Source organism: Coenobita brevimanus, chromosome 111 (assembly GCF_032717465.1).
Source record: "Coenobita brevimanus isolate Jiangsu-jjx chromosome 111, ASM3271746v2, whole genome shotgun sequence".
Taxonomy (NCBI): Eukaryota; Metazoa; Arthropoda; class Malacostraca; order Decapoda; family Coenobitidae; genus Coenobita; species Coenobita brevimanus.
In genome coordinates this window covers 533967-550676 of record NC_137064.1, presented here as the reverse complement: position 1 = coordinate 550676, position 16710 = coordinate 533967, and the positions used below count along the sequence as shown (strand labels likewise).

At 43.3% G+C, this 16710-nt stretch overlaps 1 protein-coding gene across 1 annotated transcript in view; it reads right to left on the bottom strand.

The window, feature by feature from the left end:
• LOC145417744 (uncharacterized) overlaps positions 1-16710 on the bottom strand; it is a 161203-nt gene that overhangs the window by 35128 nt on the left and 109365 nt on the right. Inside the window, exons 6-10 of the mRNA XM_080286352.1 lie at positions 15114-15226; positions 13113-13284; positions 7632-7760; positions 5179-5481; positions 1528-1766 (exon numbers count right to left, since the gene is read on the bottom strand). Of these exons, the coding sequence (XP_080142478.1) occupies positions 1528-1766; positions 5179-5481; positions 7632-7760; positions 13113-13284; positions 15114-15226 (956 nt within the window). The remainder of the gene's footprint in view (positions 1-1527; positions 1767-5178; positions 5482-7631; positions 7761-13112; positions 13285-15113; positions 15227-16710) is intronic.

Here is a 16710-nt window from a genome sequence, read left to right as displayed (position 1 = left end):
AAAGATGTAAGGAAATGCAGACGATGAAGAGAACGAAGGAAACAGGCAATAGGAGGGAAAGAAGAGAGATGAGATGAGAGGAATAAACAAGAGAAAAAAGAGAGGGGAGGATGAAAGGAAGGAGCGATATAAAGAAAGAGTTACGAGAATGAGAGAGGAGGGAGCTAGAAGTAATGATGCGGATTTGAGAGAGAGAGAGAGAGAGAGAGAGAGAGAGAGAGAGAGAGAGAGAGAGAGAGAGAGAAAACCATCAGGAGCGTAGGAGTCCAAGGCTAGGCTACTTAGTTCAGATTATGAAGGCGAATATGACCAGTCGATAATCCCTGAGTGGCATTATGTGAGCAAGAAACCGCAACCAACCCTAGGACGTGTTCTAAGTGGTATCGGAGGCTTCGCAACACCTCTTCCTAAGCGGTTTACACTGCACGTAACACCTCAACATTGCTTTACTATCGACAGAGTTGGCAACGGTAACATGCTAAGGGATAACGAGGGGTAATATGTAGAATAAATTGCTTAGGAAGAGGTATTACGAAGGCTCCAATCCCTCTTAGAATGCGAACCCTAAATTCTTCTGGTTCACGCCTTAACCAACTAGACCCCCAGGCGTCCCTCTGGTTATATGGTTACCACCCAACGCAGTAAACGGCCTGCTGGGATAAGTGAAGTCATCTGGCTTGTCACTCAGAGTCACCTTAAGCCAGCACTACATGAAGTGAGTGGATGATGGACGTCCCCACCAACAATAATAAATAAAAAGGGATTGATCTGTGAAGTTCCAAGTTATTATTCTCGCTCTTCAGACCGAGGATGTATTTTGTATTTAATTTTGCTACCTAAAGACTCTCTCTCTCTCTCTCTCTCACACACACACACACACACACACACACAAAAGCAGGGGTAAACTACTGAAAGAAAATCTGACAGAACGAGTGCGAAGCTTAGGTGGAAAGAGAGAGAGGAAGACACTTAGAAAGAAGAATGCAAGGAGGTAAGGTAATGGAACAACAACAACAACAACAACAACAACAACAACAACAGCGAATAAGAATGGATCAGTGAAGTTTTGATCAAGCCTTCTCACTCTTATCAGGGAAGTTTGGAGATGAGAGTGTCAAGTTTAGGGTGAGAGATTTAGGAGGGAAAATGCCGACAGACGAGAGAGTGGAGATAAAGGAAAATGCATAACTTAATGTATCGTAACTCCGTCACCTAACCATTTTTCAGCCTGACATATCATAGCCTAACCTAACCTAGCCTAACACAAATTAATCCAACCCAACCCAACCTTCCCTAACCTAGCCTACTCTGATCTAACCCAACCCAACGAAACCTGACTCAGCCTAACCCAAATAAACTCAGTCTAACCTAACCGAACCCAACCCAATTCAACAATATCTCACTTAACCCAATCCAACCCAACCTAACATAATTAAACACACTTTAAATTAACCCTACTTCACACACACACACACACACACACACACACACACACACACACACACACACACACACACACACACTTACAGTTATGGAAGTGGAACCCGCCCACCAGAAACTGATTGAGGTAGTTGGTGGAGGGTCCAAGGGTGAGCCGGATCTCCATGGCGTTGGCTGAGGAGAGGAAGAACTCTTGCTGGAGGAAGCGGCCCGTTGAATCCCTCGGCTCTCGGCTCAGGGGCCCGCACAGACGCCGAAGGAGGTTGTCGCCGTCGTCGTCGCTAAGGCCGTCATATATGGAAGCGTCGGATTGGCAGTTGTGGCCCCTACGGAGGAAGAAAGCTAAGTGTGAAGTATGTCGTAGCGTGTTTATTCCCTGTGCTGGATTGAGACACCTAGCAATCTGATTACACTTGGCCATCAACTAAGCCGAGGGAGGGTTACAGATGTGTGCCAGGTTAGAGTAAACGCACTATAGCATCTCTCAGAGTCCAAGGAAATCCAATACCCACCCAACCACCCACCACGTAAGCACCAGCGGAGTAAAATTTTAGACCAGATAAACTTCTCGAGGCAATTTGCATCTCTACCCAACATTAGGGGAAATATATTATGCGGGGTGAGTAACTCGGGAGGAGTGAGTGGGGTGTGGGTGGGGGTGAGAGGGCTGATGTGATGTGGTGCAGGGAGGGCTAGGGGTGAATGGTGCGGTGTGGTGTGGTGTGGTGTGGTGTGGTGTGGTGACGTGCATTACGAGGGCGTGTGTGGATCTATGCTTTTATATTAATGGTCATGTTGTTGTGGCCAAGGCGGTGTTTTGCATACAGATTTAACCCCTTCACTTCCATCACGTCTTCCTCTATTCTTCCTTCCTGTAGGTAACAATATTTTCCGTACTCGTTTTACTCTAACATGGCCTAAAACTGTCATCTCCCCATCTTGAGTGCTGAGTTAAAAGCTTAGGACTAGAATAAGATGCTAGTCATGAAGAAGTGCAATGGATAGAATACAGAACAGAAGTAATGTCTTTTTTAGCCACTGTGCGACGAGAAATAAGCTGCAGAAGGACGAAAATCTGGGACAAGTTAACGTGACAAGAGGATGGTTTATTCATTTTAGCTCCAGTCGAGAGGGACTCTTCACGTGGTGTCACTGATGTAACTGGGTGGCTCCGTGGCCTAGTTATACAAAGGTCCCTTAATTCCCTCTCAATCCCCTGACAGGAAGATGGTGGACTGCAGAAAGGAAGTTTCGGCTTGCAGTCCACTGGGATCACGTTTCAGATGAACTTAGTGCTACAACAACAACTACTACTACCACTACTACTATTACTACTGCTACTACTACTACTACTACTTGCAGTCCATTTTATTCAAAGCAAGAAAGGTCTCCTGCCACTGAATGTGTCATGTAACATCTAATCCTTACAGGTATCAAAGCCTCTCCAGTGAATAAAGCACCCTGGAAATAGCAACAATAAGATGTAAAGAGGTGCTTGTAGTGAAATGATGAATAATGATGTTGTTGTGGCGTCGTGGTGATGATGTTAATTTACTGGACTTGGATATGGATTTACAGGCCAGGGGTATATAACTCCTGACTCTTCCACTTAATTATAGAGCTTTGCCGCGCTGGTATTTTGCACGTGGTTATTATAGAGCTCTCTGGCCTGATGTACAATGTCCCCCAAATTATCCTTACTCGGGTGAAAGACAGTTTCATAATGAGCATTTATGCTATTTGCTAAATTTCGCAAGGCAAATATTTGATACGTTATGTACAGTTCTAGCTTTCTGTTGTAATAAAATATAAATAAATTAATAAATACTGTTGGATAAAGTTAGATAGATGGATAAAGATAGATCAACAACAATAATCATGGCGCCACTAACCACACTTTACATTCTGAAATATAAATGTATCACTGGGACTTTGACCACATTATACTAAAACATTAATGACACCTGTGATGTATTTAGGCACTCGAAATGTAGAGCCACAGTGTTGTCTTGCTGTGCCACTGAGCTACGTGAAATAAGCTGCAACATTACAAAAAACTGGGAGAAGTTTAGATAGTAATAGTGTTAGTTGCAATCCCAGGCTCATCTGAACGTGAAGCTATTGGACTGAAGACTGAAGCAACCCTCTCCCGCATCCCGCACTATTCTCCTTCTGGGGAGACGGGGAGTTGAGGGACGTTTGTATAACCGGGCAGAGCCACCGTACAGTTATATTAGTGCCACCACATGAAGGCGTTCATTTCCAGCACCCAAGTCTAGATAAGAGTACATTCTAATACTGACTTCAGAATTATAAAAAATGTGCAGATGTTAAATGAGAGACTGACTAGAAGAGTGTATGTAAGTGTGGTGGAGGGGGAGAAGAGGAGGGGGAAATGAAAGATGAGATGAAGGGATGACGCGGAAGGATGTGTATTATATGACAGAGGGGTTGTGAGGTGGAGGGGAGGAGGAGGGGGTTAGACCAAGGATGAGATGGAGGGATGGAGTGGAAAGATATTCAGTGGAAAGATATTCGAGACAGGGGGTGTGAGATGGAGGGGGAGGGGAGGAAGGGAAGACCAAGGATGAGATGGAGGGACAGAGTGAAGAGAAGATATGAGAGAGTGGTGTGCGAGATCGAGAGGAAGTGGAAGAAGGGGAGACCAAGGATACGATAGTGGGACAGAGCTGAGAGATGTACGAGAGGGAGTGTGTGAGTTGGAGGAGGACCCGAGGAAAGGGCGACCGAGGACGAGATGGAGGGATAGAGTTGACAGATATAATAAGAGAGGGGCGTGTGAACTGGTGGAAGGGAACCAAATGGCAAAGGACAGGGTAAAGTGGAGGCGATTTGTTTGTGTCCACTTCTTACAGGATTAAGGCGACTCTCTGTATTAGGAAATTTGTACCCGACAGTTAGACTATTCTGACGGCTGTAATTATGCAAGGGAATGTGTGTAATTATGTAATACAGGTGTTACAGGTTAATTACAGCGTTTTCATGATGATCTGTTAACTTATTTTGTACCAAGAAGTGTATCTAGCACGGTGATAATGATGATGATGATGATGATAATGACGATGATGATGATGATAATATTCTATTTTATGTAATTCATGCATTTTTAGGAATACGTCGGATCAACAGCATACAACAGAATACAGAGGCGTAATGAGGAGAACAAATCGCTGAAGAAGAGGTGTTACGAAGCCTGAATAAAATAAAATAAAATACCCAAGACTGGCCATGGATGAAAACAGGATACATGGGACCCATACTCATATATTTCTGGCCACCATAATACCGCTAAAACATATGTATATAATTATCTGGTGTTAATTATTCAGTGCTGGTAATTATAGGGTGATTAGGGAGGGCTTTTGGGTCGAGTATTATGTTCTGAACTCAATAATATGGGTTTTAGGATTTAATTTTTGTACATACACGTTATATCTACCTATCTATCTATCACTATGCGTTTATTTACCAATCTGTGTATCTATCTAGTTATATATCTATATATTATTGCATTTGTGGGATTTTCATGGACTACAATACTGCATACTACTGCTACTATTACTACTGCTAATAATGATAATTATAATAATAAGATTTAAAAAAAATAATAATAATAATAACAACTATTATTATTAATATTACTATCATCATAACAAATAAATAAGTAATTAGAATAATAATTCCCCACATCTCCCATAGAACCCATTCAATACCCACCCGAGGTTGTACTTGAAGAGTGACACTTGAACCACCTCGTCCTCGAGCCCTATGAACCTAAGGCAACAGGTCCTCCTCCCAGGGGCGATGGCGGAGGTGTCAAATATTCCCTCCCGCGTCACATTGCTCCTGAAGACCCTATCACAATCCCCCCCTCCCCTTCCCCCTCCAGGGTCAGTGTGGGAGGGGGAGCGTGGAGGGGGAGGTGTGGAGGGGGGGAGGGAGGGGACACCAGCCACCCCCGTGAAGGTAACTTGGGCCAGGAATCCACTGTATTTGTAGAGCGGGACGCGGGGGCCTGAGCTGGTGAGGCAAGAAGGGGGGTTGAATCAGTGTTTATCGACGACAAGAGGAATGCTAAGATAATCAATCTCCCCTATTAACTATATGGTAATAAAGGTAATCAATTTTCTCTTAATTACACGATTGTACTTAAGGTAGAACATCAAGATTTTTATAAGTAACATTCTTCCTCTTGAATATGATCTGGAGTGGCTTGATTATTTATGCCTATTAACTACACACACACACACACACACACACAATGCCCTAACCGACTGAAATAATGTACATGTTATTGAAAAGAAATCATTTCACTGGGCGTGCTATCGACAATGCTCCTACTTGCACACTTTCTTGTTTCTGAAGCTTACCTCAATCCATGCTACAACATTAACTACTACAACTACTACTACTACGACTACTATTACTACTACTACTACTATTATTATTACTGCTACTACTACTACTATTGCTACTTCTACTACTACAACATCCATTCTCTGCATATCACCTTATCACATCAGCACTTTCTCTTCCATCCTATTATCCACAGATTTTCCTACTCCATATCTTCACCATCACAATATTTCTTACCCTATCCACTCTACCCACTCCACACACATAATCCACAATAATTCCACATCCACTCTTCTCACCTGGCTTTCTCATGCCACACCAAATTACTACACCCTCATTTCAAGCACTTAGTTATTTCACCTTAACTTGGCCCAGGTTTTCGTCCTTTTGCAATATATTTCTCTGGGCTTCGTGGCAGAAAAAGTCAATACTAAGGTTTTACGTCCATACTATAACACCTCTTCGTGACTAGCATCATAATCTACTGTTATTGCTATAACTCATCATACAAGGAGAGACGGCAATTTTAGGCCAAGTTAGTGTGATTTGAGCACATCTTCATTCAATCCACTACATACCTTCACACTTATAACTCTTTCGTATCAAGGCCTTCAGAGCACCACTGTCCACTTTCCTTCCCCGAGCAAGTTTATTTTCCACTTTCTTTACACCCTACTTTTATTATTACAGTATTTCGGTGCCAGAGAGGGACACCTTCAAGTGGTGGCACCGACAAGACTGGGCGGTGAAGCTGCCCTGGTATACAAAGATCCCTCAATCTCCTCCTTATCTCCCAAAAGCAGAATGGTGGACTGCAGAAGAAGGGGAGCTTTGGCCTGCAGTCCACTGGGTTCACGGTCAGATAGTGCTTCACCGAGGTACTTAAATTCCCTTCTTGATTCTCACAAGATTATGGAGTTGGTAGTAAAATTAATCGGCTGTGAGTGTTAATGCAGAGTGACATGTGAGTTAACTTCAGTGGTAAATGTGTGTGTGTGTGTGTGTGTGTGTGTGTGTGTGTGTGTGTGTGTGTGTGTGTGTGTGTGTGTGTGTGTGTGTGTGTGTGTGTGTGTGTGTGTGTGTGTGTGTGTGTGTGTGTGTGTGTGTGTGTTTTGTCAAGCCCTCTAAGCACTGGGGTAATGGACAAAATCTGTAAAGGAAAGCTGACTGGCAGAGGAATCGTATACCACTGCATTTAATTTCAACTATTTTTCTCTCTTTTCGGTCTTGATTATCGTGTTTTCCTTCATGCTTTGACATATATTCTTAGCTATCATCATCATCATCATCATCATTACTCAATTTCCCACTGATATTTCACACCTTCCATTTGTCCTCATTCTTCAAATCTTTCCTCTTGCTTCCATCATCATCATCACCATCATCATCATCCTTATCATTATCATCATCATCAGAATACTAACAATACTTCCCATCCTACTTCCAATTTCTAGTTTCTTTACTTTAAAAACCATCTCTTTCTCTACCCCATTGCTATTCCGCGTTCCCGTCCGTCTTTCTCTGACCTATTCCCCCCACCTCTCTCTCTCTCTCTCTCTCTCTCTTACCCAGTCAGGTAGCACACAAAGACCTGTTAAGTGTACACGTATTCCCTCCACCCTCCCTCTCTCTCTCTCTCTCACACACACACACACACACACACACACACACACACACACACACACACCTAAAGTCAAGTAGCACACAAAGACCTGTTAAGCGTACTGTACACGTATTTCCCCCCCTCGTCTCTCTCTCTCTCTCTCTCTCTCTCTCTCTCTCTCTCTCTCTCTCTCTCTCTCTCTCTCTCTCACCTGAAGTCCACCAGCACACTAGGCCCGGTAAAGTGGATGGGTCTGGCCTGGTCTCCACATAGGGAATCGATAAGTGGAGACGAAGTGGAGGTGCCAGCATACACTGCCACGAAATCTGTAGAGCACCGCCTGTAGAGAAAAATTATTATTATTATGATTATTATTATGATTATTATTATTACTATTATTATTATTACTATTGCTGTTGTTGTTATTTTCATTATAATTTTCAGTAATCGCCACGAAGTCTGTCGAACATCTCCTGTAAATAAAATCATAATTATTGGCTATATTATCATTATCATTATTTTTATCATCATCATCATCATCTCGTCCCATCCTTCCACTGGCCGAGGGAGCTTCGTAGCACCTCTTCTTCTGCGATCTATTTTCCCTAAAGCATGTTAATATCCTATGTGTTAATGATGCATTCTACGTCGATTTTTTTTTTTCAATATATGCTGTGGATCTTAAACACGAGAATTTCTGTGTTAAGAAAAATAAATCGCTAAGGAAAAAGTGCTAACAGGTCTCTCACGTTGCTGGTGTCTTTCTCCTGCAGTCCGCCACCCTCCACTCAGAGGACAGGGAGGGAGTTGAGGGAAGTTTGTATGATAGGACAAAGGATCTGCCCGGTTATATCAGTGCCACCACGTGAAGGCATCCCTCTCCAGCACCACAAAACGTCACTATCACACAGGAAGGGACAATACGCAAACTGAGTCGCCAAAGAAAAGGTGCCACGAATTGAAAATACGAGCCACCGGAAGTAGAATGAACAGTGATAAGCAACCCTGGGAGTGATGACCATTGGATCTAGGACGTGTGTGTGTGTGTGTGTGTGTGTGTGTGTGTGTGTGTGTGTGTGTGTGTGTGTGTGTGTGTGTGTGTGTGTGTGTGTGTGTGAGAGAGAGAGAGAGAGAGAGAGAGAGAGAGAGAGAGAGGAAAAATCCGAAATATAAAAAACACGAATCCTGCAGCTAACAAAACTCCTGCGTGGGAATTTCATCACACGGCGTTTAAGTTATTTCGGCTGCCGTGTCAGTCCGTCACTCAGCCGGGCCGGAAACGTGTCACCGCCGAAAGCCACATTGGAGAAGGCTTTTAGTTTGGGTGTGGCCGTGGGGGGTACTGGTGGGGAGGTGTTTGTAGGCGTGTTTTATTGGTTTGCTGGAGTTTTTATTGGTACGTGAATATAATTACTGACACACACACACACACACACACAAACAAGCGAACATACACGTAAGGGCACATGCATACTCGCAAGCACACAGGGATACACACACACACACACATTCTCTCTCTCTCTCTCTCTCTCTCTCTCTCTCTCTCTCGCTCTCTCTCTCTCTCGGCAACATCAAGACCGTAGCCAACGTCTCTTTAACAAGAAGAAAAACATCTCTACACAAACACTCCACAGACCTCCCCACACACCCCCTCTCTACCTCAATTACCTGGAGAGAGAGAGAGAGAGAGAGAGAGAGAGAGAGAGAGAGAGAGAGAGAGAGAGAGAGAGAGAGAGAGAGAGAGAGAGAGACTGATGATGATGATAATGATAATAATAATAATCATCATCATCATCATCATCATAACAATAATAATAATACGATAAAGAAAGGGGATAAGGCGGGAGAAAAGAGGAAACGTTAGAGACAGGCAATGATGATGACGAGGAGGAGGAGGAGAAAGAGAAATAGGAGGAAGAAAGGAAAGGAGGTAAGGAGGGATTTGAAGGAAGAAGGAGAGGAAGACTGGGCATGGTATGAAGTGGAGGTGGAGGGACTGAAGGATTATTTGGGTCACAAGACGATTTTATTCAGCAATTGAGTTACAGGAGCCTCAATATTACACAGTACCAGACGATTTGATGCACCCAGTGAGTAACCGGAACCTCAGAAGGGTAACTGGAATATCACCAGACGATTTTATTCAGCTGAGTTGTTGTTGGTTTTGCTGAGTAACCCCGGTCTGTCTGGGCAAGTAAACCCTCAAACGGCAGGTATGCAACCGTCCTGTGCAGACAGCCCCTGTCTGTGGCGACGCGCGGGGGTTTGGTTCCCGGATGGACGCCGCATTTACGTTTCTCCAACCAGTTAACAAGAGCACCATAGCAGGCTCCATATAACCCAGTTACTTGGTTATGTGGTACCAAACAGTGTTGTCAATGGTTTCATGGGTTAAGGAAATCATTAGGTTCGTCCATTAGTGTACAGCAAGCTATAGAGGAAATATGAGGAATAAAAAGTGAATGCAAGGGCAGGAGAAATAGGACGAGAGGAAGGCCGACACAGAAAAAAAAATAATTAAAAAGGTAAAGGAAAAAGTAGGTAGCACTACATCATGTGAGTGGATGGAGATCGTCACCTCCTATAGCTGTGCCAAGAATGCTTCCGGTTACAGCTATTACGATTGTGTCCGATATAAATACCCCATCCCGTACTCAATATAGACGGTGAGTGATTACATTTCCTGGTGTTGTTGGGAATGGCAATTACTGGAAGGCAATTAATTTGAGATTCAAGTCAAATTTATAGAGTTCGGAAGCAATTAACAACAGAGTAGGATTCCATAATGACCAGCCAGTTACCCCATATTAATTACGTGAATATTATTACCTTCTCTACTTCTTTCATTCCTTTGGTCTCAAATTGCCATCTCTCCATTTTTAATGCTGGACTCTGTTATACTCTTTTCACTCTAACTTGGCCTAAAATTGTCATCTCTCCGTCTTGAATACTCAGGTGTAGTGACAGACTGGCACTAGGATATGGCGCTAGTCACGAAGAAATGCCACTGATGTCAAGCCATAGTACTGCCATATTCCGCCACAGAACTGCCATTAGTTCTTTATATTTAGCCAAGAGTGAGTCATAGGAGCCTGAGAGTGAGTCATAAGAGCCTGATAGTGAGTCATAGGAGCATGAGTGTGTTGAAAAGCAATTACCAACAGCGTCAGATTACGTAAATGAGTACCACAGCAATCCATATTAATTACGTGGTCATTAGCTTCTTGTTATTGGTCAGAGTACTCTAGTGATTAATGGTGGTCAGAGGCAATTAACAAAAGCAATTAACAAAAGCGTGGGATTACGTAATGAATGTTTTGTTAGACTGGTATTAAATAATAGTTTAATATTCCCTTATAATCTGTCTGAGGAGTGATTTATTTTAGTACAGGGTAATAAGGGTTTCAGGACCCCCCTTTCCCCCCCCCTCTCTCTCTCTCTCACACACACACACACACACACACACACACACACACACACACACACAGCACTTCGACCTCGGTTTCAGTGACAAATCAGATTATGGTCTGAGGGGTAAGCATCTCTCTCTCTCTCTCTCTCTTTCTTCATACCTTTCATTCATTCTCTTTCTCTCCTCCCTCACTCTTCACATTTCTCTCACACATTCAATCTCCCTCGTCCCCTTCATTTCTCTCCCTCTCTCTTCATTTCTCACATTCCATTTCTCTTTGTATCTTTAACTATGTATTTCGCTTTTCACCCTGTCTCTCTTTCCACTCTTTGTCACTAATTGCTCTCTCTCTCTCTCTCTCTTTCTCTCTCCCTGTCTCTCTCTCTCTCCTATTACCCACAGATTATCCCTCTTTCCACCACGTCACTTTCCTTCTCATCCTCTCACCGCCTTGACCACAGCTTCCAGATACTACCTCTTCAGTACGATGACGACTTTTCCACACTATTATCTCTACCTCTTTCACACTTACTTGGCCCCTGGTAGCCCTAGAAAGAAAGAAAGAGAGAGAGAAAGAAAACTCTGACCAGCTCTCTAACTCTAACCGTAGCACTAATAACAACGAGCGATACTATATAAGAAGGTGATTTACTGAAGAACCTGATTTCTCAAGGTTATACCTGTCTTCTCCAGCTGCTTAAGTCTCCCCTGTGCTTAGCCAAATCGTCTGGAGATAGTTAAAAAAAAAAAAAAGCATGACCCAGACTGAAGGAAGGATGCACGAGCCATATAATTTCACCTCCGCTAACGATGCTGGACGGAGGTTATGCATTCACCCGAGTCTGTTTGTTGGTTTTGTCTGTGTAAATCATATTTGAAAACGTATATTTGAAAACGTTGTTATCGAATTTCAATGAATTCTGGTGGACAGGTGGGTGGTGGGCCAAGGAAGAGCTGAGTAGATAAGATGGTGGGATCATAAATTATACTGACGTCGCCGGGGGTACGCGCTTTCTCGAGAGCTTTTTAGTTCTTCACATTTTCTCACACCCCTTGTATCCTCCTCAAGCCCTTCCCAGCTTAGAAACTACTAATCTAAATCCCCAATCTCCTGAAATCTAAAATAAATCGCCTGTACACAGCACGATTATCATATATATAAGACGGTCTCAAACAGATGAACACAAAAAAAAAAAACTCGAGGAACACTTAACAAAATTTTTCAACTCCCTTTATTCTATCCTGTATTTCCGGCCCAGGTTTGTAATATTTTCCTGTGATTTATCTGTTTTTGCGTCATTATTTCGGTCAGAAAGCAGGCTTTACCTGGCTTAAGCTCCTTTGTGGCTTTGCAGACTTGAGCTCTGTATTATGGATTGGCTTTTTGTGGGGTCAGGCGTAGTCACATTAACCCTTTACCTTACAACGCAGTCACTCTCTTCTTTTTCTTCTTCTACTACTACTGCTACTACTACTACTACTGTTGCTGCTACTACTACTACTACTACTATTACTACTACTACTACTGTTGCTGCTACTACTACTACTATTACTACTACTACTACTACTGTTGCAGCTACTACCACTACTACTACTAATTCTTTTTTTTTTTTTTAATTTGCTGACTAAATTATGGTTTGCAGATGGGTTGATGCATTGTTGTTATCGCCCCAGGCTCATCTGGTCGCGAACCCGGCGGACTACAGGCTGAGGTCAGATTCCCACGGTCCACCATCCTCCTTTCGGGGGATGGGGAGAGAGTTGACAGACGAATGCATCAGTTCTACCACGTGCAGGCTTCCCTCTCCAGCACCAGTTGATGAATTAATACACAGACATGCAAACAGATAAATGTGTCGATTTTACTGTGGCGTGAAAATCATCGCAATTGAAAACTTGTATTCACAGGAGGAGAATCCAAGTCGGGTCGAAATGATTGTATTCTCAATAAACATACTTTCCATACAGGTAAAAATCTTCCATTCCAATTATATTACACAGATGGACAGATAGACAGATAGCGAGATAGATATAGTGAGAGATATAATTAGCGGATGGAAATGATGTGACTCATGTAAACTGCAAACGCGATCAAAAGTACTGATGACATTCAGACTGGTACGTTACAGTATATACAATGAAAATAAAGAACAGAAAATCATCCTTATCAGTCGTAAGAAAACAACAGGGTAAATACAGTGACATGGTTACAGAAATAGGTAGATACAGTGCTATGGTGACAGAATGCGATAGGTAAAGAGGTAGATAGAGCCAACTTACTGAGGGTGTAGGTCCAGGGTGGTGAAGGTCAGGGAGCCCTTGGTATCGGGACTGGACATGACGAGAAGGTAGCGGCATCGGGCAGGGGCGGGGTACAGCCCGGGGTACCCAGGAGACGTCAAGGTACACCCAGAACGACTACACTTCACGTCCTCGTACACCCAGTCACACTCTGATACACACACAAAAAAAAAAGAAAAAGAAAAAGATAGAAATCATCATCATCATCAACACCATAGTTGCCACAAACATCATCATTATTATCACACACATAATCATCAACTTCATCACTGTCTTCATTAACACATCAAATCGCCACTACTACACTCATCATCATCATCAGCAGCAGCAGCAGTAGCAGCACAATCATCATCATCATCATCATTACCACAAACACCATCATCAACATTATTATCATCATCCTGACCCCCCCCCTTCCTCTTTTTTTTTTTTTCCTAAGGATGGACAAAGGACACTAAATTGGTTGATGGTTTTTCTACGTGCTTCTTCTTTGTTGTGTGTGTGTGTGTGTGTGTGTGTGTGTGTGTGTGTGTGTGTGTGTGTGTGTGTGCGCCTCAAGCTAGAGAAAAATAAACATGACCTATATTTATGGGCGCGCGCGCGCACACACACACACACACACACACACACACACACACACGTCTTGGATTCGTACTAGTTTATTGATGGTAACCTTTAGGGCAGTTCCATTCAGCTTAACCTTCTCTCTCTCCCTCTGTCTGTCTGTCTGTCTGCCTGTCTCTTATCTATCTATCTATCTATCTATCTATCTTTATCTATCTATTTATTCATGTATTTATCTATCTCGTAAGAAAAACGTAAGTTGTTGAAGAAAATCTAAGTAGCGTTGCGAGCACGAGAGAGAGAGAGAGAGAGAGAGAGAGAGAGAGAGAGATCAAAAAGTAAATAACGATGTGGTAAAAAATGCTGAGTTCAGTGGCGCCCCGCTGAGCTTCATTACGACGTGTCACAAGCAGGGATGGGTGTAGCAGAGTGTGGTAGGGTGTGTGGTAGGGTAAGTGGGAGGGTGTGTGGTAAGGGTGTGGTAGGGTGTGTGGTAGGGTGAGTGGGACGGTGTGTGGTAAGGGTGTGGTAGGGTGTGTGGTAAGATGTGGTAGGGTGTAAATGAATAAAAGAGTGTGTTATGCTGTGTGAGGGTGAATGAAGACGTGTCAGAGGTAAAGGCAGAGCTGGGGTGTGGAAGAATGTAAAAGGATGTGTTAGGGTGTGAAGGTGTGGTGAAGTGCGTAAGGCGGCGCGCGGTGGGGACTGACAGGGTGCGGTGGGGTGTGATTGTATGTGATGGGGTGTGTGTCTGAGGGTTTGATGGTGTGTATAAAAGTGTGGTAATTTGTGGTAGAGTGTGTGAAGGAATGTGTCTGGGATGTGGTGTGTGTGTGTGTGTGTGTGTGTGTGTGTGTGTGTGTGTGTGTGTGTGTGTGTGTGTGTGTGTGTGTGTGTGTGTGTGTGTGTGTGTGTGTGTGTGTGTGTGTGTGTGATATTTTGTGGTGTAATGGGGTACTTAGGCATTTTTTATTCTAAGTATCTTTGTTTAGTTTACCCTCAGTAGTAGGGATAAAAAATACAAGGCTGAATGTGATAAAAGAGACTAAGGCGGGTTGAGAGAGAGGCTGTCAAGACGTAAGAGGAGGCAGAGAGAGACCAGAGAGCCCACCTGTGTGTGTGTGTGTGTGTGTGTGTGTGTGTGTGTGTGTGTGTGTGTGTGTGTGTGTGTGTGTGTGTGTGAGAGAGAGAGAGAGAGAGAGAGAGAGAGAGAGAGAGAGAGAGAGAGAGAGTTGCTAAGATACAGATTACACAGACGATCATAGCAATAATAAAGAAGTACTGAAGCAGGAGAAATACATATGTACATTTTATATATAGATACAGATACACAGACAGACAGAGATAAATCGAGAGATAGACTGATAGATAGATAGAGATAGATAGACAGACAGATACATAGATAAATTCACCCACCTGTGTACTCCAATCTACTACCCCCTCTTTGTAGGTCACCCGTGTCTGCGTCGCTCTTATGGGGGAAATTATAGTAGGCGATGAACCGCGGGCTGCCCCATTCTTGGTTCACCCTGAGGGAAGATAATAATAATAATAATAATAATAATAATAATAATAGTAATAATAATAATCAGTATCATCATAAGCAGCTGTAGCATTATCTTCCATCATTATCATTAACATAACCTTTATCACTCATTATCAAAACGTTATCATCATCATTTTCATCACCATCATCATCACCACCATGACCAAGGTAACTCTCTCTCTCTCTCTCTCTCTCTCTCTCTCTCTCTCTCTCTCTCTCTCTCTCTCTTTCTCCTGATATAGGACCTCGTAACTCAAGGCTTTAGTTCCATGTCTGTCATTTGCCGTGCGTCCTTACTGCCGTGCTATCCTTGTCATATTCTCTCCCTGTTATATTCTCCCTTTCTGCATCTCGTTTCCCTCTTTCTTTCCTCCCTTTCCCCCCTTTCTCTTCCCGTCCCTTGCTATCTTCCCCTTTTCCCTGTCTCTTCCACCAACTTGCCTACCCATCCCCATTCCCTTCACCTCCTCCTTCTTCCCTACCACTTCGTACCTTTCTTCTCCCTTCTCTTCCCATTTCCCCCTTTTCCTCCTCCCTTTCTTCTGTCTCTCCTTCCCTTCATCCTCTTTCCCTATTTCCCCTCTTTCCTTCTTTTCTTCCTGTCTCCCCTTAGCCTACTTCCTCCCCTCCCTCCTTCCCACGCCTTACCTCTTCCCTACTCAGTCCTCCAGCACAATGCCACTCCACTTCTTCCCTTCCTCCTCCGTTCCTGTCGCCCCACTCCTTACCTCCTCATTCTCGCCTCTCCAAGACTTCTCTTTTTACCTCCCTCTAAGCCTCCCCAATTCTTCCTTTCCTCCTCTTTCTCTCCACTACTTCCCTCTCTTCCCTCCCTTCCTTCCTCCCATCACCCAGCCTCCCTCCTACCTCCCTTCCTCCTCACCTCTGTTTCCGTGTCCTGCTGCTCCTAATCCCCGGCCTACCAACAGCACCCATAAACACGCGACGAACTAGGAACTGTGTGTGTTTATTTCGGTATGTGAATTTTTTCTTTTCCTTACTTATTTATGGGATTGTTTATTTACTTACCTGCATATTACCTGTATTTACTATATACTGTATATATATGTTACTTATATACCTGGTACTGTGTGTTTAAGTAGCTCTGTTATTTGTGCAATCAATATTTCCAACCTGTGTCTTCATTATGCTTGTATTAAACTGCTTATGTATTTTGCCTATTTACTTTTTACTTACATAAATGATTATTTTAACTGTAACCGCAGCGTAAGCGGGTCATTCACTTGGTTGGGTATGTCTGTCCTTCTGTCTGTCTGTTCGCAAGATTATGGAAGAACTATTGGATGGAACAGTACCCAATTTGGAAATATGACTGAGGACCACCAAAGGAACAAGTGGTCAAATTTTGGCGGAAAAAGGTCAAAGCAAAGGTCAATTCAAACAGCTTAATTCAACTTAAACCAAACTTGGTGTAAGGGTTGAGGGTCAGAAGAGGCTGAAGGTATT